This window comes from Panulirus ornatus, chromosome 72 (assembly GCF_036320965.1).
Source record: "Panulirus ornatus isolate Po-2019 chromosome 72, ASM3632096v1, whole genome shotgun sequence".
In the NCBI taxonomy this organism is placed as follows: Eukaryota; Metazoa; Arthropoda; class Malacostraca; order Decapoda; family Palinuridae; genus Panulirus; species Panulirus ornatus.
In genome coordinates this window covers 927,033-953,453 of record NC_092295.1, presented here as the reverse complement: position 1 = coordinate 953,453, position 26,421 = coordinate 927,033, and the positions used below count along the sequence as shown (strand labels likewise).

General features: G+C 39.6%; 1 protein-coding gene across 2 annotated transcripts in view; it reads right to left on the bottom strand.

Moving 5' to 3' along the window:
• The window catches only part of LOC139748046 (uncharacterized), a 538,085-nt gene that overhangs the window by 122,162 nt on the left and 389,502 nt on the right, over window positions 1-26,421 (bottom strand). For both annotated transcript variants that reach the window (XM_071660616.1, XM_071660617.1), the window contains 4 exons: window positions 18,236-18,346; window positions 10,247-10,363; window positions 9,486-9,626; window positions 3,620-3,754 (listed from right to left, as the gene is read on the bottom strand). In XM_071660616.1, the coding sequence (XP_071516717.1) occupies window positions 3,620-3,754; window positions 9,486-9,626; window positions 10,247-10,363; window positions 18,236-18,346 (504 nt within the window). The remainder of the gene's footprint in view (window positions 1-3,619; window positions 3,755-9,485; window positions 9,627-10,246; window positions 10,364-18,235; window positions 18,347-26,421) is intronic.

Here is a 26,421-nt window from a genome sequence, read left to right as displayed (position 1 = left end):
TCTCTACAAGACTTGCATTTACCTCCCTCACCCTCCCCTTACCCATAAACAAATCAAACAGCCATAGTGACACCACACTCCCATGCTGCTGACAACCCTCACTTGGGCAGACTCACCCTCTTTTCTACCTACTCATACATATGTTTTGGTGTATTGATAAAAACCCCATAATGCCTTTAATAGCTTTGCTCCCATACTATATATCTGTAACACCTTCCTTAAAATATCTCTATCAATTCTATTACAAGCATTCTCTAGATCCATATATGCCACATACAAATTCTTCTGTTTCTCTACATATTTCCCATATTCTTCAATGCAAACACCTAATCCATATATCCTCTACAACTCCTGAGACAACAAGAAACCTCCCCAATACAATACTAAGTGCATACCACCAGACTCTTAAACACCATTCATCAATACAACTTACTAAGTACACTTAACAAACTTATGCCTCAATAATGCTAACACTCACCTTTATACCCCTTGCACTATACATGCATTCCACCAATTGTTAGGCCTCACTTTGATCCATACATAAACTGAAAATTCTAAATAACAATTTAACAACACAGTAACCCCTTTTCTTTCTTAAGAATCTTACATGCAATACCATCCATTCTAGCTACCTGACCATATTTCATCTTATACAAGGCTTTCACCACCTCTTCTCATTTCATGAAACCACTTACCATTACTCTCTCACTTCACATGCCTCCCCGATCCAAACATCTCATGTCTGCAATCTTATCTTTAAACATGTTCAACAATCCTTCAGAGAATTCATCCTATCTCCTCTTTATCTCATCTCTGCCTGCTAACACTTCCTATTTACTCCCTATTTATTCCTAACTATTCATATTTTCTCATACAATTATCCTCCTTCCAAAACATTTTCTTCTTCGCTCTGAAGTTTGCTAATACTCATTCACCCTAATGTTCATTTGCCCTCTTTTTTCAGACCCAGTGCCTTCTTGACCTCATGACTATTTCTCATGTACTTCTCCCAATCACTAGCCCTCTTCCCTGTTAAAAAAAACCCACTTATACACCTCTCTTTTCTCTTTCACTAACGACTTAACCTTGCCACTCTACCACTCACTACATTTTCTCACTTTCTCATTCCCCACCTTACACATGCCACACTTCTTTTGCACATGCACGCACGGCTTCATTAACTACCTCAAACTCCCCTCCCATTTCCCTAGCTCATTCACTAACACCACTTGCCATTCTACATTTAACCTCTCCTGGTATTTCTTCATACAATCCTCTTCTTACCTGTACCATTTCCTCTTTACCAAAATCCCCTACATATCTTCACACTCTCCTCCACCATATCATAATCAAACAATGCTGTAGCTGCTCCCTCAGCACATTCATATCCATATGTCTCTCTTTTGCATGCCTGTCAAGTAGTACATAATCTAATAATACCAGCTTCATATCATTCCTACTCCAGTAAACTTATGTATGTCCCTCTATTTGGACCAGATGTTTCTAATCACCAGTCCTTTTTCCAGCATACAGCTACACAATCTGTTCACCATTTCCATTCATATCACTGAATACCCAATGCCCACCAGTTATACCCTGGTTTTACACCAGGACCCATTTTTCAGGAGCTCCTGCAGCCAAAGCTGCACTTCTGACAGCAGTAGGAAATTCTCGAAAGAGATTGTACCTGCTTTAATAAAAAGACAATCACATAGCCTTTCTGAAGGCAACCTTTCACAACCTTTCACAAGCAGCATAATTACAGGCATGGGGAGTCCAGCAATATCTCTATATCTATATCCAACAATCTATCAAGGTGGAATCTGGCAACCTTTGTATATCTATATATATATCTTTTTAAGGCCAAGTACAGATGGTAAACAGAAGAGTTGGAATAGCAAAAGGGAAAGCTCAAGAAAATGGAAGGAAAGTGAGATATACAGATATACAAATGGTAGGCAGAGCACTCTGCTCATTGTGAATCTATTTCATATCTATCTGTCTATCAATCTATTCATACATAAACACACACACTCACACACACACACACACACACACATGTGGCCTTTGTTGTCTTTTCCTAGCGCTACCTCGAGCACACGCGGGGGGAGGGGGGTGCCATTTCATGTGTAGTGGAGTGGTGACAGGAATGGATGAAGGCAGCAAGTATGGATATGTGCATGTGTATATATGTATATATCTGTGTATGTATATGTATGTATACGTTGAAATGTATAGGTATGTATATGTGCGAGTGTGGGCGTTTATGTATATACATGTGTATGTGGGTAGGTTGGGCCATTCTTTTGTCTGTTTCCTTGCGCTACCTCTCACTAATGCGGAAGACAGTGACTAAGTATAATAATAATAAAAGAAATATATACATATACATATATATATATTCCTATGAGTCCACTGGGAAAATGAAACACGATAAGTTCCCAAGTGCACTTTCGTGTAATAATCACATCATCAGGGGAGACACAAGAGAAAAATATAAGTCAGTTGATATACATCGAAGTGACGAAGCTAGGACACCATTTGGTAAGCATGTAATTGTCCCTGATGATGTGATTATTACATGAAAGTGCACTTGGGAACTTACCGTGTTTCATTTTCCCAGTGGACTCATAGGAATATCTTTATCACATGCAAAATTGTGATCCTTTCCAACATATATACATATATCTATTTATCATACTTAATCGTTGCATCCTGTGTCAGCGAGGTAGTGCCAGGAAAAAGACAAAAAATGGCTAGTCCACTCATATACACATATACAAACATAAATGCCCATACGCACACATATACATACATTACATATCAACATATACATAGATATACATACACAGACATATACCTATATACACATGTACATATTCATACTTGCTTGCCTTCGTCCATTCCTGTCGCTACTCCACCACACAGGAAACAGCATCGCTACCCCCTGCTTCAGACAAAAAAGACCACATTCATATACACTCATTCTCTAGCTGTCATGTGCAATGCACTGAAACTACAGCTCCCTATCCACATCCAGGCCCCACAGACCTTTCCACGGTTTACCCCAGACATTTCACATACCCTGGTTCTGTCCAGTGACAGAATGTCAACCCTGGCATACCACATTGTTCCAATTCACTCTATTCCTTACATGCCTCTCACCCTCCTGTATGTTCATGCCCCAATCGCTCAGTCTAAGTCATGAATCTCTCGCTCTAAAAAAGTCTATCCATTCCCTTCTAATTGCAGCATAGCCTTATGGCTGCTGAAGAAATCCTGTAAAAAGGGTCCTTGAATTGTAAAATATATCAAATTGATTTGTTTATTTCATTCTGAAGCTCAATAAAGTTAAACTATGAAGATTAATATTACATCTGGTGTGTAATATTTGCAGTTATTCATGGATTACCTCCTTAATATTTGTCTCTTCTCTTTGATTATTAATGAATCACAGATTCATTTTACTTTCAACACTGGGAATAAAAAACAACAACTCATATTTCTATACCAAGAATTAAACTGGTGCATCATTATATGAGACTGTAAGATTTCATGTGTGATATAAGCAGAGATGTTACAGTCAGTCAAAAAACTAACAAAAACAGTCACTGCTAACCTGGGCTGGGAGGACATCCAGTCTCATCAGAACTGTCAAGGCAATCAAAGTTTCTATCACACCTTTTGCCCAAATCAACACATTCCCCATTGGAACATGCGAACTGGTTGGTTGTACACCCAGGAGTAGGGGTGGCTGTCGGGATCAAATTAACTTTAGACATAGAGCACAAACAAGGAGCAGAGTAATATCAGAGGAAGGTAAATGGATGCATACTACTTCAGAGGAGCCTCGAGGCATTACTTTAACAGGGATACACAAAGTTTAAAAGCCAAACACAAGTTACCTGAGAAGCAATTACATAAAAAAGCACTTAAATGATATGCAAAATCTTAAATATGATAGTTTGAAAACTGAAGAGCAAGAGAGAAGAGTAATCCTGTGAAAAGTAAATATCACTGCAAGATATCATTACAATGCTGACTGAGCATTCTTCCCCTTCTTTCAAATCTGCTCTTTTTTTTCTCATTTTTTCTCAGTACATGTTTTTTTTATCATATCTCTATATACTCAGATCTGGAGAGTTTTTGGCATGGATGGATGAGACTTACTTCAGTTTAATACCTCTATATTCAATTTGGATGGATGAGACTTACTTCAGTTTAATACCTGTATATTCAATTTGGATGGTTGAGACTTACTTCAGTTTAATACCTCTATATTCAATTTGGATGGATGAGACTTACTTCAGTTTAATACCTCTATATTCAATTTGGATGGATGAGACTTACTTGTTTAATACCTCTATATTCAATTTCCTCTACCTCTCTCCCTAAAACTCAGCAGATCTTTCACATCTTTCATGGTCTGTCATTCAATCATTCAAAAAATAACATACTTGGTACCATCATATCATCTTAGCTATATCTGCCTGTAAGAAAATTTGGAGTCTGGTTCAAATGACAAAATCTTTATCTTTAGAACTGGTGCTTTGATTGTATAAGGAATCAATCTGTCCTTGTAGAGAGTAATTGCTCTCTTATCTGAAGCAAATCATACATGACATAGTAGTTCAGCTTAACAACTAACCCTGTACAACTACAAAACTTTACCAACATCACCAACATCTGTTTTACTATCCTGTGTCTACCAGTATTTTTTGGACACCACAACAGATAACCTCATTATGGACCATCAGGACTCCTTACTCATAATCTTCCTCATCTCATCCTTCCATTTCCAGTTTGGTCTCTCCCTTCTCCTTGTTCCCTCCATTCTGGCATACATATCTTCTTTGTAACTCCCTCCTCACTCATTATCTCAATATGTCTAAACTATTTCAGCACAAGTGACACATTCGTGGGCTGCCCATGATCAAATTTGCATAGTTTTAAAACCTGGTGTTGGCAGTCCATTCACAGGCAAACCAGCTGTCCATTCTCCTCTTAGGATTAGTCAAAAGAAGGAACAGAGAAGGGGGCCAAGAGAGGATTTTCCCTCTAAGGCTCATTCCTCTGTTCTTGACGCTACCTCACAAATGTGGGAAATGGCAAATATGTATAAAAAACAATAATGGAGATCAAGTATCAAATGTGTTTGATGATAGAGTGGCAGATATAGGGTGCTTTGTGTGTGAAGTGAGAAGGTCAGGGAGAGTGGTTTGGGAAACAGAGAAGAGGTAGAGAAAGCCGGCAAGGTGGTGGGTTTGGATGGCATTGCAGTGAAATTTATCAAAAAAAGGGGGTGACTGTGTTGTTGATTGGTTGGAAAGGATATTCAATGTATGCATGGATCAAGGTGAAGTGCCTGAGGATTGGCAGAATGCATGCATAGTGCCATTGTACAAAGGCAAAGGGGATACATTGTACAAAGGCAAAGGGGATAAAGGTGAGTGTTCAAATTACAGAAGTATAAGTTTCTAGAGTATTCCTGGGAAATTATATGGGAGGATTTTGATTGAGAGGGTAAAGGAATGTACAGAGCATCAGATTGGGGAAGAGCAGTGTGGTTTCAGAAGTGGTAGAGGATGTGCGGATCAGGTGTCGCTTTGAAGAATGTATACGAGAAATACTTAGAAAAACAGATGGATTTGTATGTAGCATTTATGGATCTGGAGATGGTATGTGATAGGGTTGACAGAGATACTTTGTGGAAGGTTCTGAGAGTATATGGTGTTGGAGGCCAAGGATGTAAGGCATGCGTATGAGTGGGAAGAGAGGAAAGTGATTGGTTCCCAGTGAAATGTCGTTTTGTGGCAGGGGTGCGTGATGTCTCTATGGTTAGGGAGGTGAATGCAAGTTTTGGAGAGAGGGTCAAGTATGCAGTCTGTTGTGGACGAGAGGGCTTGGGAAGTGAGTCAGTTGTTGTTCACTGATGATACAATGCTGGTGGTTGATTTGGGAGAGAAACTGCAGAGGTTGGTGAAAGAGTTCAGTAAAGTGTGTGAAAGGAGAAAGTTGAGTGTAAATGTGAATAAGAGCAAGGTTATTAGTTTCAGTAGGGTTGAGGGACAAGTTAATGGAGAGGCAAGTTTGAATGGAGAAAAACTGGAGGAAGTGAAGTGTTTTAGATATCTGGTAGTGGACTTAGCAGCGGATGGAACCATGGAAGCAAAAGTGAGTCACAGGGTGGGGGAGGGGCGAGGATTCTGGGAACATTGAAGAATGTGTGGAAGGTGAGAACATTATTTCGGAGAGGAAAAATGGGTATGTTTGAAGGAATAGTGGTTCCAACAATGTTATATGGCTGCGAGGTATGGGCTATGGATAGGCTTGTGCAGAGGAGGGTGGATGGGTTGGAAATGAAATGTATGAGGACAATATGTGATGTAAGGTGGTCTGATCGAATAAGTAATGAACGGGTAAGGGATGTGTGGCATTAAAAAGAGTGTGGTTCAGAGAGCAGAAGAGGGTGTGTTGAAATGGTTTGGACACATGGGGAGAATGAGTGAGGAAAGATCAACAAAGAGGTTATGTGTGTCAGAGGTGGAGGAAACAAGGAGAAGCAGGAGACCAAAGTGGAGGTGGAAGGATAGAGTGAAAAAAATTTTGAGTGATCGGGGCCTGAACATACCTGAGTGGAAAGAGGGGCAAGTATGAAGTCTGTTGTGGATGAGAGAGCTTGCGAAGTGAGTCAGTTGCTGTTCGCTGATGATACAGCGCTGGTAGCTGACTCATGTGAGAAACTGCAGAAGCTGGTGACTGAGTTTGGTAAAGTGTGTGAAAGAAGAAAGTTAGGAGTAAATGTGAATAAGAGCAAGGTTATTAGGTACAGTAGGGTTGAGGGTCAAGTCAATTGGGAGGTAAGTATGAATGGAGAAAAACTGGAGGAAGTAAAGTGTTTTAGATATCTGGGAGTGGATCTGGCAGCGGATGGAACCATGGAAGCGGAAGTGAATCATAGGGTGGGGGAGGGGGCGAAAATCCAGGGAGCCTTGAAGAATGTGTGGAAGTTTTTCAAACTTGATCAACATTTCCAGCATCAGCGAGGTAGTGCCAGGAACAAATGAAGAAAGGCCACATCCACTCATCCATTCAGTAGGTGTCATGTGTAATGCAACAAAACCACTGCTCCTTATCCACAGCCAGGTCCTACAGAACTTTTCATGGTTTACAACAGACACTTTGCATGCCCTGGTTCAGTCCACTGACAGTACACTGATCCCAGTATACCACATCATTGTAATTCACTCTATCCCATGCATGCCTTTCACTATTCTGCATGTTCATGCACCAGTCGCTCAAAATTTTTTTCACTCCAACCTTCCATCTACAATTTGGTCTCCCTGTTCTCCTTATTCCCTCCACTTCTGATATATATATCCTCTCAGTCAATCTTTCCTGACTCATTCTCTACATATGTCCAAACCATTTTATCACTTCCTCCAATCCTTTTAAACCATTTCATCACTTCTCGCAATCTTTCTCATTTAAACTTGCACCCCAACTACCTTGTCCCTTACCAGCTAAAATCTAATATCCTTGCTTTTATTCACATTTACCCTCAACTTACCTCTTCCATATGATATTCTAAATACTGTGACCAACTTTTGCAGTTTCTCACTTGAATCAGCCACTAGTGTTGTATTATCAGTAAACAACTGATCTCACACAATCTGCATAATAACCCCTCTCTCCGAGACTTACACATTTACTTCCTTCACCATCCCACTCATAAACAAATCAAAAAGCCATAGTGACATTACATGTCCCTACTGCAGACCAAACCACTTGAAGCCGCTCTCTCTCCTCTCTTGCTAATCGTACACAAACCTTACACCCACGATAAAAACTTCTCAATCCTGCTAGTAGCTTTCCTTCCACACCTTACAATCTGAAAACCCTCCACAAGGAATCATTATTCACTCTATCATGTGCTTTCTCCAGACCCTTAGATGCCTCGTACAAATCCTTCTGATTCTCTAAGTATTTCTTACACACTTGCAATAAAGCAAACACCAGATCAACACATCCTCTACCAAACTGTTCCTCCCCAACATGATGCTCAGTACATGCCTTCACTCTCTCAATCACCACTCTCCCATACAACTTACTACATACATTCAACAGACTTATACCTCTGTAGTTTGAACTCTCAACTTTATCCTCCTTATCTTTATACAGTGGCATTATAGATGCATTCTGCCAATCCACAGGCATCTTACCATACATACAATGAGAATCCTAACCAACTGATCAATGACAAAGTCACCTCTTTCTTAGGAAATTCAATGGCAATACCATATATATTTCATACTTTTGTTACAAATCCCCAGCAACTTATTGTAGCCTAAAGTTTTCAACCTGATTATGCCCTAAAAGTAAGTTTCATCCTTACTCTAAATGGAATTTAGTCATCAATTTATGCCAGCTCCATAAACAAGGATTATAGGTTTCACTAAAAACAGGTCTCATCCTCTTTATAAAAGAATAAGACTTGTGTGGACCCCACCAATAGCTAAACCACACAATATTCAGCAAACTACTGCATCACATGATTACTGTATGGCCATCAGCAATTCAAGGATGGGCTGTTTTCATAATTGCTTCTTTTTCAACAGGTCAAAGCTTTAGAACTCTACCTCTCATGTCTTTCCCAATAGCAATGACCTAGCACAGTTGAAGCTTTGGAACTCTCTACCTTCTCATGTTTTTCCCAATAACTATGCCATGGTACACTGTGAAAGACATTTTTCCACTTCCTCCGTGTAAATACTTTCCCTTATCGTTTCTTTTTCCCTCTCATAAGTCTCTCATTACTTCCATTAAGGTCCGGTTGTGATGTGGACTTTTGTCCGTGACTGGAGCCTTCAACATAAAGAAAAAAATAATTTCTTTGGTTGAGGGAAGAAAAATGAAACTATTTTCAATGCATTATTTTCTGGGTTTAAACATAACTGATATGATATACTAAAATAACAGGTGTCACTCTTCTCATAAGTATGTGAAGAATAGATAAAGCACAACATAAACAGGAGGAGGAGGCAAGACAAATAAAATTTCATAACTATATCAAAAATAAAGAATCAAAATAACTGCCAAACTACCAAATCAGAAGTTTTGCTATGCATTAAGCATGCCAGAATTCTCTACAGAAATGATACTACTACTTTATGCTAGAACCAAAAATACTACAAATTACTTTTTAACAAACACTACAACATGCTTTAAAGGACAAAAATTACTTCAAGTAAAAATATACATGCACCTGGAGAGTAAATCATACATCACAACGACAAAACATTCTTCATGTTGTATGATTCATTACTATAATAATTCTGTGTATACATGAAAATGACTGTTACTCGTTTCTTGAAGTGCAGACCTACAGACAACCTGAATTGGTTAAAATATCAAATGTCATTAGAAAAAAATGGTGTTAAGCATAGTCAGGTGCACCAAAACTCAAATTAAACCATAACACATACTACATTCTGCTTCATTTTCGTCGGATCCATCAATGCAATCAGGGATTCCATCACAGCGGTATGCTCGAAGTACACATTCCCCATTCTTACATTCAAACTGGTTACTAGAGCAGCGAGACGGTGTCACAGGGGGTGGTGAAGCTAATAAAAGAAATTTTAACATTGCTATCAACTTTTGAAACAGTAACATATAATACAAAACAATGATTATCATAAAATTCCCACAAAAAGCAAAAAACCTGACACCAAACTTTACCACAACACAGACATAAAATACTGAAGTGAACCAGACAAACTAAGAAGTTGTGAACAGAAAAGGCAAATATACTTACTATTGCTTACAGAAGTCCATTTACACATATGACACTACCAAGTATATGAGCAATCAATACAAATTTACAGTGAAATACCTTTTACAGGGACTTTCAGAAATCAACTTCCCCTGTAATCAATCATTATTAATGAAAGAGCAACAAATTCAAAGGATCTCAGTTCTACTGTTGATATACACTCCTAGAAACTAGGAATAATGCATTATTACACCCTCTTTCTTTGGGGGTGTGAATGAATGAATACAGGTAACTACGCTCCATTTCGATTGTGTCATATTACTTACCTTTCAGCAAGACTTTATAAAGAGAAGGAACTAAATACTCTATATACTACTTAGATCAAATTATCTAAAGTGCCTCTGCATAAAGATAGAGTTTGTCTTCTAAGTATGGGCAAAGAATCAACTATAAGTATTAGCATTCCCTTACGCTGTATGCAATCAACAAATTCATCAGAACTGTCAATGCAGTCTGGTCGGCCATCACAACGGTAGTAAATCGGTATGCACTGACCGCTCAAACACCTCCATTCGTCCTGAGAGCAAGCTGCTTCCAATAGAAACCATGGCCATGCAGGTACATGTTGGTGTATGAAAAAAAAAAAAGAGAAAAAAAAAAAGGAAAAAAAATCATTGAAGTACTTTTCATCCAAATCACAAAACTGGCAGATGTTTTGTGGGTGTAAGTTAATTTATAAGTAAAACATGCAATGGGATTAATTCACTATGGTGTTATCATGGTTCATATCCAATTAGTGGTTAGAATGCAAATACATGGAAGAAAGGTATAAAAGCCAGGACACCAAAGATGAACAGAAGGTAACAATGACTATCTGTTTTTAAACAGTATATGTAAAGTGAATAGATAAGAATCACAAAAGAAAAAAATATAAGTCATTTAACAACACTCAAAGTGCTACAAGCTGTAGGTTGTTATGTTTACAGATCTAGTAAGAGTGAAAAATATATGAGAAACTCATCACCTTTACGGCAATGGTCACTGAAAATTAGGGTCAGTTACGATGAAATACAAAATTCTGTTAAAGTATCTACCTACTATTATGAACACTAACTATTTACAAAGGGTACGACAAATTCATACAACCTATAAAATCACCCATATGTATCCTTAAGTCAGAGTAAAAATATGCCAAAGTGAACAATATTTCAAACTACTGCTGCACTTCTTAGTTGATCAATCTTCTCACTAATTCATCATTTGAGAGAAACATCCCCATTTAAACTTCCAAAATGAAAAAAAAAAATTCCTCGACTACATAAGATCAACAATCACTCTCCTGACATCCTTAAGAGAAATATATGTAGCCTTTAACAGTTCACTCCTCCTTTTGTCCACTTCAGTCATGGTCACCTCCTACCCTTAAATATTCAACAAAAAGATTTCACAAACTCATCATCTGTCTTACAGTCCACTAAACTATTTAGGCTTAACAATCTTTCATCAGCACATCTTTCTGTTGCCATATTTTACATTACAAAGTCTAAATTCTTATTCTTTCATCTCAATAACTGCCTAATTCAAATCTTAATAACTGTGCTACTCGTTTCTGTGGTTTTGGTATAGTGCACATTGAAGAATGTGTATGAGAAATATTAAGAGAAACAGAAGGAACTGTATGTGACAATTATATATATAAAAAGAGCATATGATAGGGCTCATAGATATGCTTTGCAGAAGGTCTTATGAGCATATATGCTTTGGAGGAAAAGTTCTTATCAAGGAAAAGTTCTTCTCAAGAGCATAAGGTGTATATACAAGTAGGAAGAGAGGAGGGTGAATGGTTCCAGGCAAAGGTTAGTCTGCAGCATGGGTGTGTGATGCCACCATGCCAGTGGTTCTCTGCACACCACATCACTAGTTTACTTTATCCCATGCAGGCCTATCACCCTATTGTGCATTCAGGCTCTGAGCACTCAAAATCTTTCTCACTCCATTCTTCGATTTTCACTTTGACCTATCCCTTCATGTTCCCTCCAGTTCTGACACATATATCCTCCCTGTTAACCCCTCCTCACTCGCTGATTCCACATATCCAAACGACTGCAGTACAACCTCTTCAGCTCTCAACCACACTGTTCTTATTAATACATTTCTCGCATACCCTTCCATTACTTAATCAAAATATCTCACACCACATATTAACTTCATACATTACATTTTCAATGTGTCCATCCTCCTCTGCACATTTTCATCTATATCCCATGTTTTCCATCCATGCCACATAACTGGGACTACATATCTTCAAACATCCCCATTTTCACCCTCTCAGATAACATCTCTTTCCATGCATTCCACAATGCTCCCAGAACCTTTACCCCCTCAACCACCCTATGACTCACTTCTGCTTCCATGATTCCATTTGCTGCCATATCCACTTCCAGGTATCTAAAACACTACTTCCTCCATCTGAACTCACCCCAACTAACCAGTCCCATTACACTTTTAAGCCTAATAACCTTGTTTTATCAACATTCATACACAATCTTTTCCCTTTATGCCTTCTCCTAAACTAAGACATCAACTTCTGAACTTACTCATTTGAATCTGCCATAGTGCCAAGTCATCAGCATTTAACAAATCATTTACTTTCCAGGCTCCCCTCACCCCCAACAGACTGCATACTCACCCTTCTCACCAAGACCAATGCATTTACTTCCCTCATCATCGCATCCATAAACAAACTAAACAGATATGGTGATATCACACATCCCTGTTGCAAACCCAAGATCACCAGGAACTTCTCACTCTCTTCGCTACCATTCCACACACATGCCTTGCACTCTTAGTAAAAACTGCTTACTTTTAGTAGCTTTCCTTCCACACCATATTTGTGCAAGCCCTTCCACAGGACACCTCTGTTAACTTTATAATTTGCTTTCTCCAGATCCATAAATGCCACATACGAATCCTTCTGTTTCTATGAGTAAGTGTCACACACATCCTTTAAAACAAACATCTGATCCACTCATCATCTACCACTCCTGAAACCAAGCAATCTGATGCTCTGTACAATCTCCAACACAACTTACCATGTACTTTCAACAAACTTGTACCTCTGTAGTTGGAACACTTACCCATTGTCCTCCTTGCCTCTATACAATGGCATTCATAAAACCTCTACAAATCTTCATTCTTTCCTCCACTGAGTAAGGATCAGGCATTGCATCAACTGTCCCTCTCAAGATTTGAACAACCAAGAGTTTCTTTTGCTCACTTATTAATCAGAATGTAATCAAATGATGCCCTCTTACATCTTTACTACTCACTCACATATACTTACATATGTCTCTCTTTTTAAACCAGGCATTCCCAATCAACAGTCCTTTTTCAACACAAAAGTCCACATGCTCTTCACATTCCTAGTCACCTTACTGAATATCCCATGTCCTAATACATCTTCAACTGATACGTTACACACTCTCACATTTAAAATACCCATCACTTAACTCCATCTTGATCATAACTACTGACACACACACTCAGCTCCTCCTAAAAGACTTCTCGCTCATCATTCTTCTTATAGACAAAAGCATAAGCTCTACTAATCACCCATCTCTCACAATCCACTTTTATTTTTATCCACATCTCTCTGGAGCTCACTTCCTTACATTCTTTCACACCTTCCAATAACTCAGGTTCCAGCAGTAGTGCTACCCTTTCTTCTCATTTAGGTTACATCCACACAAATTCAGATGACCAAGCTTGAGGCTTCAAGAAGGATGAGTACTCCTCGCTTTGCTCCTGTTCTATCCTTTAGACAGCACAAAAAGGAGTGGTTTCCAGTCCCCACTACCAGCACCTTTTGTTGTCTTCTATAACAGGCAAGGAATAAAAAGGTAGATTTCTTTTTCCCCTACCCCACAAACAAATTTTCAGAGCGTAAAATTTTGACCAGTTTTGAAGAAGGCGTGCATGGGCAAGACAATGAAAATATGAAATATAAGATGAGCTATTTTTTGCTATTTTGTTATTGTTAAATGTGAATTGCTGCAATGACAATTTTAAGGCTAAACGACAAGACTTTCCATGGAAATACTAAAAAACAGGCTGACTGATAAGCAAATATGATTTTTCCCTAGAAAAATCATCTTTATTGTGGCAGGTTTTATCAAAAATAAAATAAATTAAATTTTTACTTGCCCATCACTGAAGGTCATAAATAAATCTAAACCTATGAATATCAAGATACTGTTGTACACCCAACTGTATGCATTAGGTTGCCATCCTTTTTATCAATGACCTAAAATTATTAGGTTTCCTTAATATTTGTATAAAAAATATCTATTTTATTTATCATACTTAATCGCTGTTTCCCACGTCAGTGAGGTAGCACTAGGAAACAGAAGAAGAAAGACCCAACCACTCATATACATATATATATATATATATATATATATATATATATATATATACATAAACACCCATACACGCACACATACATACATATACATATCAATAAATACATACATATACATACATAGACATATACATATATACTATATCATTTATTTTTATTTTTGCTTTGTCGCTGTCTCCCGCATTAGCGGGGTAGCGCAAGGAAACAGACAAAAGAATGGCCTGACCCACCCACGTACACATGTATATACATACACATCCACACACGCAAATATACATACCTATACATCTCAATGTATACATATATATACACACACAGACATATACATATATACACATGTACATGATTCATACTGTCTGCCTTTATTCATTCCCATCCCCACCTCGCCACACATGGAATAACCAACCCCCTCCCCCCTCATGTGTGCAAGGTAGCGCTAGGAAAGACAACAAAGGCCCCATTCGTTCACACTCGGTCTCCAGCTGTCACGTAATAATGCACCGAAACCACAGCTCCCTTTCCACATCCAAGCCCCACAGAACTTTCCATGGTTTACCCCAGACGCTTCATATGCCCTGGTTCAATCCATTGACAGCACGTCGACCCCGGTATACCACATCGTTCCAATTCACTCTCTTCCTTGCACGCCTTTCACCCTCCTGCATGTTCAGGCCCCGATCACTCAAAATCTTTTTCACTCCATCTTTCCACCTCCAATTTGATCTCCCACTTCTCCTCGTTCCCTCCACCTCCAACACATATATCCTCTTGTTCAATCTTTCCTCACTCATTCTCTCCATGTGACCAAACCATTTCAAAACACCCTCTTCTGCTCTCTCAACCACACTCTTTATATTACCACCCATCTCTCTTACCCTTACATTACTTACTCGATCAAACCACCTCACACCACATATTGTCCTCAAACATCTCATTTCCAGCACATCCACCCTCATCCGCACAACTCTATCCATAGCCCACTCCTCGCAAACATACAACATTGTTGGAACCACTATTCCTTCAAACATACCCATTTTTGCTTTCTGAGATAATGTTCTTGACTTCCACACATTCTTCAAGGCTCCCAGAATTTTCGCCCCCTCCCCCACCCTATGATTCACTTCCGCTTCCATGGTTCCATCCACTGCCAAATCCACTCCCAGATATCTAAAACACTTTACTTCCTCCAGTTTTTCTCCATTCAAACTTACCTCCCAATTGACTTGATCTTCAACCCTACTGTACCTAATAACCTTGCTCTTATTCACATTTACTCTTAACTTTCTTCTTTCACACACTTTACCAAATCCAGTCACCAGCTTCTACAGTTTCTCTCATGAATCAGCCACCAGCGCTGTATCATCAGCGAACTACAACTGACTCACTTCCCAAGATCTCTCATCCACAACAGACTGCATACTTGCCCCTCTTTCCAAAACTCTTGCATTCACCTCCCTAACAACCCCATCCATAAACAAATTAAACAACCATAGAGACATCACACACCCCTGCCGCAAACCTACATTCACTGAGAACCAATCACTTTCCTCTCTTCCTACACGTACACATGCCTTACATCCTCGATAAAAACTTTTCACTGCTTCTAACAACTTGCCTCCCACACCATATATTCTTAACACCTTCCACAGAGCATCTCTATCAACTTTATCATATGCCTTCTCCAGATCCATAAATGCTACATACAAATCCATTTGCTTTTCTAAGTATTTCTCACATAAATTCTTCATAGTAAACACCTGATCCACACATCCTCTACCACTTCTGAAACCACACTGCTCTTCCCCAGTCTGATGCTCTGTACATGCCTTCACCCTCTCAATCAATACCCTCCCATATAATTTCCCAGGATTACTCAACAAACTTATACCTCTGTAATTTGAGCACTCACTCTTATCCCCTTTGCCTCTGTACAAAGGCACTATGCAAGCATTCTGCCAATTCTCAGGCACCTCACCATGAATCATACATACATTAAATAACCTTACCAACCAGTCAACAATACAGTAACCCCCTTTTTTAATAAATTCCACTGCAATACCATCCAAACCCACTGCTTTCATCTTCCGCAAAGCTTTTACTACCTCTTCTTTGTTTAATAAATCATTTTCCCTAACCCTCTCACTTTGCATACCACCTTGACCAAAACACCCTATATCTGCCACTCTATCATCAAACACATTCAACAAACCTTCAAAATACTCACTCAGATGAGAAAAAAAGGAGAGATAGGTAGTATGTTTGAGGAAAGGAACCTGGATGTTTTGGCTCTGAGTGAAACGAAGATCAAGGGTAAAGGGGAAGAGTGGTTTGGGAATGTCTTGGGAGTAGTCAGGGGTTAGTGAGAAGACAAGAGCAAGGGAAGGAGTAGCACTACTCCTGAAACAGGAGTGGTGGGAGTATGTGATAGAGTGTAAGAAAGTAAATTCTAGATTGATATGGGTAAAACTGAAAGTTGATGGAGAGAGATGGGTGATTATTGGTGCATATGCACCTGGGCATGAGAAGAAAGATCATGAGAGGCAAGTGTTTTGGGAGCAGCTGAATGAGTGTGTTAGTGGTTTTGATGCACGAGACTGGGTTATAGTGATGGGTGATTTGAATGCAAAGGTGAGTAATGTGGCAATTGAGGGAATAATTGGTATACATGGGGTGTTCAGTGTTGTAAATGGAAATGGTGAAGAGCTTTTAGATTTATGTGCTGAAAAAGGACTGGTGATTGGGAATACCGGTTTAAAAAGAGAGATATACATAAGTATATGTATGTAACTAGGAGAGATGGCCAGAGAGTGTTATTGGATTACGTGTTAATTGATAGGCGCGCGAGAGACTTTTGGATGTAAATGTGCTAAGAGGTGCAACTGGAGGGATGTCTGATCATTATCTTGTGGAGGCGAAGGTGAAGATTTGTAGAGGTTTTCAGAAAAGAAGAGAGAATGTTGGGGTGAAGAGAGTGGTGAGAGTAAGTGAGCTTGGGAAGGAGACTTGTGTGAGGAAGTACAAGGACAGACTGAGTACAGAATGGAAAAAGGTGAGAACAAAGGACGTAAGGGGAGTGGGGGAGGAATGGAATGTATTTAGGGAAGCAGTGATGGCTTGCGCAAACGATGCTTGTGGCATGAGAAGCGTGGGAGGTGGGTTGATTAGAAAGGGTAGTGAGTGGTGGGATGAAGAAGTAAGATTATTAGTGAAAGAGAAGAGAGAGGCATTTGGACGATTTTTGCAGGGAAAAATGCAAATGAGTGGGAGATGTATAAAAGAAAGAGGCAGGAGGTCAAGAAAAAGGTGCAAGAGGTGAAAAAGAGGGCAAATGAGAGTTGAGGTGAGAGAGTATCATTAAATTTTGGGGAGAATAAAAAGATGTTTTGGAAGGAGGTAAATAAAGTGTGTAAGACAAGGGAGCAAATGGGAACTTCAGTGAAGGGGGCTAATGGGGAGGTGATAACAAGTAGTGGTGATGTGAGAAGGAGATGGAGAGAGTATACATATATACACATGTACATATTCATACTTGCTTGCCTTCATCCATTCTTGTCGCTACCCAGCCACATAGGAAATAGCATATACCCCTTCAGCGAGGTAGCACTACGAAAGGACAAAAATGGCTACATTCGTTCACACTCTGTCTCTAGCTGTCATGTGTAATGCACCGAAACCACAGCCCCCTATTCACATCCAGGCCCCAAAGACCTTTCCATGGTTTACCCCAAACGCTTCACATGCCCATGCACTCTTAAGACACAACTTGCCAAATAATGACTTGTCACTCCAAAAAGCCTGGCAATAAAAATAAAGACTTCCCTCCAATTACCCAGGTAAACAATGAACAACAAACCTTGTGAAAGCAGCTGTATTACTTCTATAGGGAAACTTCAAGCAATGGCTTTGTGTTTACATACCAGAATAAAGGCTTCCAAGTTAAGACTTCCTTTCACTTAAGACTACAAGAGATAAAAGATTTAGCTCCAAACATATGCTATGTAACATTAAAAGAAAATTAGACTGAATAATGAAACACCTACGACAGTTTTGTTCATCTGAGGCATCACTGCAGTCACTTTGACCATCACATCGCCTTGCGCTACTGATGCAAAAGCCATCACGGAGACAGCGGAACTCATCAGGCTTACAGGCTGAGGGAAGATGTACAAAGACATGAAACTCATTATTCATATAAACATATTTTTTTTCATACATATTTGCCATTTCCCGCATTAGCGAGGTAGCATAAAGAAGAGGACTGAGCCTAAAAGGGAAAATCCTCACTTGACCCCCTTCTCTGTTCCTTCTTTTGGAAAAGTACAAAACTGGAGGGGAGGATTTCCAGGACCCCCCAACGCCCTCCCCTTTTATGACACGCAGGGAATATGTGGGAAGCATTCTTTCTACCCATCCCCTATCCCCAGCTGTGTGAACGAATGTGGCCTTTTTTGTCTGTTTTCCTGGTGCTACCTCGCTGAAGCAAGGGGTAGTGATGCTGTTTCCTGTGGAGTGGGGTAGCGACAGGAATGGATGAAGGCAAGCAAGGATGAATATGTACATGTGTATGTATGTATGTATATGTCTGCATATGAGTATGTATATGTAGGTATAGAGATGCTCTGTGGAAGGTATTAAGAGTATATGGTGTGGGAAGCAAGTTGCTTGAAGCAGTGAAAAGTTTTAATTGAGGAAGTAAGGCATGTGTATGAGTAGGAAGAGAGAAAAGTGATTGGTTCTCAATGAATGTCAGTTTCCAGCAGGGGTGCATGATGTCTCCATAGTTGTTTAATTTGTTTATGGATGGGTCTGTTAGGGAGGTGAATGCAAGTTTTGGAGAGAGGGGCAAATATGCAGTCTGTTTGGGATGAGAGGGCTTGGGAAGTGAGTCAGTTGTTGTTTGCTGATGATACAGCACTGGTGGCTGATTCGAGTGAGAAACTGCAGAAGCTGGTGACTGAGTTTGGTAAAGTTTGTGAAAGAAGAAAGCTGAGAGTAAATGTGAATAAGAGCAAGGTTATTAGGTACAATAGGGTTGAGGGACAAGTCAATTGGGAGGTAAGTTTGAATTGAAAAAACTGGAGGAGAGGAAGTGTTTTACATATCAGGGAGTGGATTTCGCAGTGGATAGAGCCAAAGAAGCAGAAGTTTTGGGAGTGTTGAAAAATGTGTGGAAGGCGAGAACATTATCTCGGAAAGCAAAAATGGGTATGTTTGAAGGAATAGTAGTTCTAACAATGTTATATGGTTGTGAGGCATGGGCAATAGATAGGGTTGTGCACAGGAGGGTTTATGTGCTGGAAATGAGATGTTTGAGGACAATATGTGGTGTGAGGTGCTTTGATCGAGTAAGTAATATTAGGGTAATTAAAAAGAGTGTGGTTGAGAGAGCACAAGAGGGTGTTTTGAAATGGTTTGGTCACATGGAGAGAATGAGTGAGGATAGATTGACTAAGAGGATATATGTGTCAGAGGTGGAGGTCGCTGTCTCCCGTGTTAGCGAGGTAGCGCAAGGAATCAGACGAAAGACTGGCCCAACCCGCCCACATACACATGTATATACATACACATCCACACACGCAAATATACATACCTATACATCTCAATGTACACATATATATACACACACAGACATATACATATATACACATGTACATAATTCATACTGTCTGCCTTTACTTGTTCCCATCGCCACCCCGCCACACATGGAATAACAACCCCCTCCCACCTCATGTGTGCGAGGTAGCGCTAGGAAAAGACACCAAAGGCCCCATTTGTTCACATTCAGTCTCTAGCTGTCATGTAATAATGCATCGAAACCACAGCTCCCTTTCCATATCCATGCCCCACACAACTTTCCATGGTTTACCCCAGACGCTTCACATGCCCTGGTTCAATCCATTGACAGCACGTCGACCCTGGTATACCACATCGTTCCAATTCACTCTATTCCTTGCACGCCTTTCACCCTCCTGCATGTTCAGGCCCCGATCACTCAAAATCTTTTTCACTCCATCTTTCCACCTCCAATTGCATGACAGCTAGAGACTGAGTGTGAACGAATGGGGCCTTTGTTGTCTTTTCCTAGCACTACCTCGCACACATGAGGGGGGAGGGGGATGTTATTCCATGTGTGGCGAGGTGGCGATGGGAATGAATAAAGGCAGACTGTGAATTGTGTGCATGTGTATATATGTAGGTGTCTGTGTGTATATATATGTGTACATTGAGATGTATGGGTATGTATATTTGCGTGTGTGGACGTGTATGTATATATATGTGTATGGGGGTGGGTTGGGCCATTTCTTTTGTCTGTTTCCTTGCGCTACCTCGCAAATGTGGGAGACAGCGACAAAGCAAAATAATAATAAAAATAATGTAATATATATATATATATATATATATATATATATATATATATATATATATATATATATATATATATATATATATATATATATATATATATACATATATACGAGTGGATGGGCCATTCTTTGTCTGTTTCCCTGCACTACCTGATGCAGGAAACAATGATCAAGTATAATAGATGAATAAATAAATAAAGGCACCCAAATGGATGTTGAGGGGCAACACGTGTTGGAGGTAGCCTACACAAAGGCAAAGTTACTCAGACTATGCTCCAATAACTTAACACCCCCAAAAGAGAAGGGGATATCATCCACACAGCTACCAGTACGAAGACAGTTGCATGATGGTGTCCCGGCGCCCCAGTAACAATATCTGATAAATCGGAAATGGAGAACTGATCTGCAAAACACGGAGCAGGCTATAGCTGAGAGCTAGGGTTGCGTGCACGTTGGCCCAGCAGGTGATGCTGCTTTGCTGCCACAGTTGTCCATGGGCAATGCTGTCTGCATGCAGGTTGTCACTTTGAAGGTGTGTGAAAGGTTAGGCGTGGTAGTAGAGGTGAAGCCACAAAGACAATACTCAGTGAAGCTGAATGGCAGTGGCCACCTGTCTTTGCAAAACCTACATCACTTATGCCCCAATTCCCACGACACCCATGGGTCAAGGATAGTACCCAACAGCAACAGCTTTGCCCCTAGCTGTGGCGACACCCAGCCTCAGGGAGCAGTGCCCTCACCGTGAGAAACACTGCCCTGCACACTAGCAAGATCATGTTTGTGGCTCCTGTAAAGAGTGGACACTAAATTGTTATGTCATTTTTGTTCTGTTCATCTGTAAGGGAAGTGTATTGTTGCTGAGCAGTGATTTTTTTGTTTTTGTTGTAACAAATGTCACATTAAGTTACCAAAATCTTGTGAGGGTGTGTAGGGTTTAGTGTGTGGTAAGATAGCTGTGCAGCGGGAAACCGGCAGCTTGCCGGGCAGTTGAGGCAGGAGTCAGACTGAGATAGAGATGATGCCACCCCTCTCCTGTGAAAGGATACTTCTTTATAATAAAGTGAGGATGGACCACTTCCTTTCATTGGACCTCTTACATTCATTTGATGCCATTTTGAATTGTAAAGATTGCAAAATCATCTAACAAATAAAGTCACAATTCTGAAATAACAGAAACAATGTATACAACCAGACCACGTGACAGACTGAGGCAGACCAAAACTGAAACAATGCGAGTCTATCCCATATTATCAAAAACAAGTGTAATATGAAATGTGTATGGAGCAGTGTCTAAGATTTATTCCTTAATCTTTTAAATCATTATCAAAAAATGTACTGTATTATCATTTGTCCATTAAATCCACATCCTGTTATATCGATGTCCGTTAAATCAAGGGTTTACTGTATATAATGAACTCTGTCCAAATAGTAATCAATGCTCCTAGGGTCTTTACCCTCTGATCCATGCCATGAGTCACTTCAGCTTCCATGGTTCCAATTGTTACTATATCCACTCCTAGGTATCTAAAATGTTTAACTCTCCAAATTTTACCCTTTCAAACTTATACCCTAACTAACTTGTCTCTTTTCATGCTAAACCTAAAAAACTTACTATTATTCACATCTACTCTTTGCTTTTTCCTTTCACACTTCCCAAACTGAGAGACCACCTTCTATACTGTTTCACACAGAAATGCCACAAACATCAGCAAAGCACAACTGACTTACTTCCCAGGCCCCCAAAGCCATAAAGAGTGCATACCTCACACACTTACCCTACCCTCTTGATAAAAACTCTTCATTCCTTCTAGCAACATTTACAGATGCTTTTACAGAGCAATCTCTGCCAAACACACCATACACTGCCTCTGGATCCATAAATACTATACACAAGTTCTGTTTATCTAAGTATATCTTACATTCTTCTAAGGAAACACTTACTCCAAAAAATCCTCTACCACACATGAAGCCACATTGTTTCCTTCCAGTTTGGTCTGTGCAATCCATCATCTCAGTTACCGCTACAACATACCAGGTACACTCAACTTATGCCTCTAACATGAAAATTCTATTTTGTACCCTTTGCTTTTAAAGAATGGTACTTTACAGGCATTCTGCTAATCCTTAGGCAACTCAACATATGCCATACATACAATGAAAATCCCAACTAACCAATCAACAACACAATCATCCCATTTCTCATGAAATTCAACTGCAATCCCTTCTACTCCAGCTGCTTTACTGCACTTTATCTTACACAAGGCTTTGAGCACCTCTTCCCTTTTCACTGAACCACTTGCTCAAACTCCACTTCACATGCCCCATGTCTAAAACATCTCATATCCGCCAGCTTTTCACTGAGCACATTGAATAATCCCTCAAATTACTCAATCTGTCTCTTTACCTCATTTTTGGCTGTTACCACTTCCCTATTTGCCCCTTTCACCATTGTGACTATTTGTTCTCATATCTTTCATACTAGTAACCTCTTTTTAAAACATTTTCTTCTTCTTCCTGAATTTTAGTAACACTCTCTAAGCTCAATTCTTAGTTGCCTTTTTTTCAGCACCTGAACCTTCCTCTTGACCTTAGGATCCCACTCTTGTAAGAGTCCTGGCATTACTTGAGGACCCCTGACTTCATTTGCAGGCAGCAACAAGCTACCTTTGACAAAACTGTATCATTGTCAGGGGTTAGAAAAAGTAGAGCATTAATGAGGACCTTCCCACACTAATTGAGACCACCTAATCCTGCTTCAAAATGGAATGCAACCCGAGTTCCTAGGCGGCACAAATGATATGCAAAGATCAAGATGAGAGCAAAAGAAAAGGACTTTAACAAATGAAGAAAGAATCAGCATAAGATGTACCTTGAACTCACATAAAATGCAGTATTCTAAAAAAGCTTCTGAAAACCAATGAAAGCAAGTACAATAAGCATAAGAGCCCACACGAAAGAGGTAAGGGGAGGCATTTGTCTCCATCCCCTTATATTTTACAAATATTGTATACCCAACATCCCAATTTAACTAAATATCTTTGGTAATCTTTTTTTAAACTGGAAATTCATGTTTGTGTGTAAGCTCCAATAAATCATATGCTTTCAGTCTGTTGACTTAACACTATAATAATTTATAATAATCAAGTATATACATGTTTTGTTCCACCTTTTTTGTAAAGCTCAAGCAGTCTATTTTGACATACAAAAAGCCAAACTCAGCAGTGGAAAATATTAAAATCAATGGGAAAGTGAGTTAAATCATAGATTATGTACGATAACAAATGACATTAATATTACAAACATCAAATGACGACGATGCAACTTTCAGTAGCTTAAGTACAATGAGAGATATACACATAGCAGCTTTAAACTACATTTGTTTTTTGTTAATCTGTGAATGTTACTCAAATGTAATGTGTAATGCAAAAACAGCTTGCTTACCTTCTTTCAATGAACATAAAACATAAGTTTCTTATTTCTTAGATGGTTTATTTTAGATAATCACTGAATGAGAATCCTGAAGTTTCTGTATGTGAAAGAGTGTAAGGAGGCAAGATCCAAAGCTATGTGAGCAAAAATAAATTGGATTACAAAAGGAGGGTGATTGTTATTGCATAAGCACCTGGTGATGGGGAATGAAGAGGAAAGTCAGTGTCTGGGGAGAACCTAAGTGAGTGTGTTAGCAGTTCTGATGACAAGGATCAGGTTTAGTGATGGGTGATTAGAATGCAATAATGAGTGGTGAAGCAGTTGAGGGTATAATCATGAGGCATGGTGTACTCAAATTATGAATGAAAATGGTGAACAGCTTGTTAAGTGCTGAAAAAGGAGTTGTGGTTCAGATTACTGGGTTTAAAAGGACACACATATGTATATTTGGGTTAGTTGGGAAGACCGCACTCTGACAGCTTGAGATTACACTGTATACTGTGAGTGAAAAGTCACCTTTGGCGAGGCTGTATCACCAGGAGTACAAAATCAACTAGGAATTTTTCATTCCAAAGAAATCTACATTTTTCTGCTAATAGAAGTAGCACAGCCTTGGATTGCAGCACCCTTCAAAAAGGTATTGGACAACATGAGGACTCTTTCATATCAATTGGTCAAGGGATGACTAAATAAAGAAAAAAATTAGGTGGTTGGTATTTAGCATTATTGGATTATGTACCAACTGACTGGTATACTTAAGGGAAACTCTTGAATGTGAATGTACTGAGAAGGATAGCTAGTGGAATGCCTGATCAGGACTTAGTGGAGGAGAAACAAAGTTTTGGGAAATTCTAGAGAGTATATGATACGGGTGGGAAGAGGGTGGTGAAAGTGACTGAGCATGGAAAAGAGGCTTGTGTGTAAAGATACCAGGTGAGATTGGGTGAGGAATGGCAAAAGGTGAAAGTATACAAATCTTGGTAAATGGGTAAGGATTGGGAGGTATTTGGAGAAGCAGCATTTACTTATGCAAGAGGTGTGTGTGTGTGTGGCATGTAAAAGGTAGGCAAGGGAGTAGCAAATGGTGGGATATGAAAGTTATTAGGGAAAGGGATAAAAGAATTAAGTTAGCATAACCTGCACAGAAGGGGTGTGAGTGATTGGGTGATGTAAAAAAGGAAGCAGCAAGAGGTCAAGAGGAAGGTGCAAGGGCTAAAAAAAAATAGGGAACAAATGAGAACTTGAGTGAGTATCAGCAAACTTCAGGATGAAAAGGAAAATGTTTGGGAAGGCAGTGAATAGTATGAGGAGAGCTGCAGAGCAAATGGGAGCATCAGAGAAGCAGGCAGATGGGGAAGAGATAACAGACACAGAGGAGGTTGAGAGAAGATGGAAGCATCCCTGGGGAGAAGGAGAAAGAATATTGCCAACATATCTCTTGTATGACATAGAATGCAACTTGGAGGGGTAGGAGTTAGGTATGGAAATCTTCCACTCCACAATTAAATCTAGGAAGAAGGAAAAGAGGAAAGAGCCAAATATTAATATTTTCCTCTAAGGCTCAGTCTTCTGTTCTGGACACCACCTTGCTCATGCAGAAGTTTGAAATTGAGTTTGGAAGAGTATGTGAAAGGAGCAAGCTGATAGTAAATGCGAGTAAAAGCACAGTTATTTGGATAAGGAGGGTTTAGGAACAGGTTACTTGGGGTGTAAATATGAATGGAGAAAACTTGGAGAAGAGAAATGTTTCAGATATGTGGGAGTGGAAATGGCAATGAATGGAACCATGGAAGAGGAAGTGAGTCACAGAGTAGGTGTACGCCTTTCATTTTCCTTGATGTTTAGGCCCCATGTCCAATGTGGTCTCCCTCTTTGATAACCTTTCCCCACTCATTCTTTCCATATGTCTAAACCATTTCAGCACACCCTCTTCAGCTAACTCAACCAAAATCTATTAATTAACACACCTCTGTTAACTTTTTATGACAATCAAGTCACCTCATCATACACTATCCTCAAACATTTCAGTTCCAACACATCCACCCTCCTCTAAATATCCTCATCTGTGGCCCATGCCTCCCATTCACACAACAACGTTGGGACTACTATACCTTCAAATATGCCCATTTTTGCTCTCGTAGATAATAACCTCTTTCCATCCATTCCTCAATACTCCCAGAACCTTTAGCCCTTCATTCACCCTTTGACTCGCCTCTGCTTCCATGGTTCCATTCCCTGCCATGTCTGTCCCCAGGTATCTAAAACACTTCACTTCCTCTAAATTTTCTCCACTCAAACTCATACTCTACCAAACCTGTTCTACCCTACTAAACCAAGTAACCTTGCTTTTATTTACATTTACTCTCAACTTCCTCTTTCATACACTTTGCCAAACTCAGTTATCAACTGTTGCAGTTTCTCACTTGTATCTA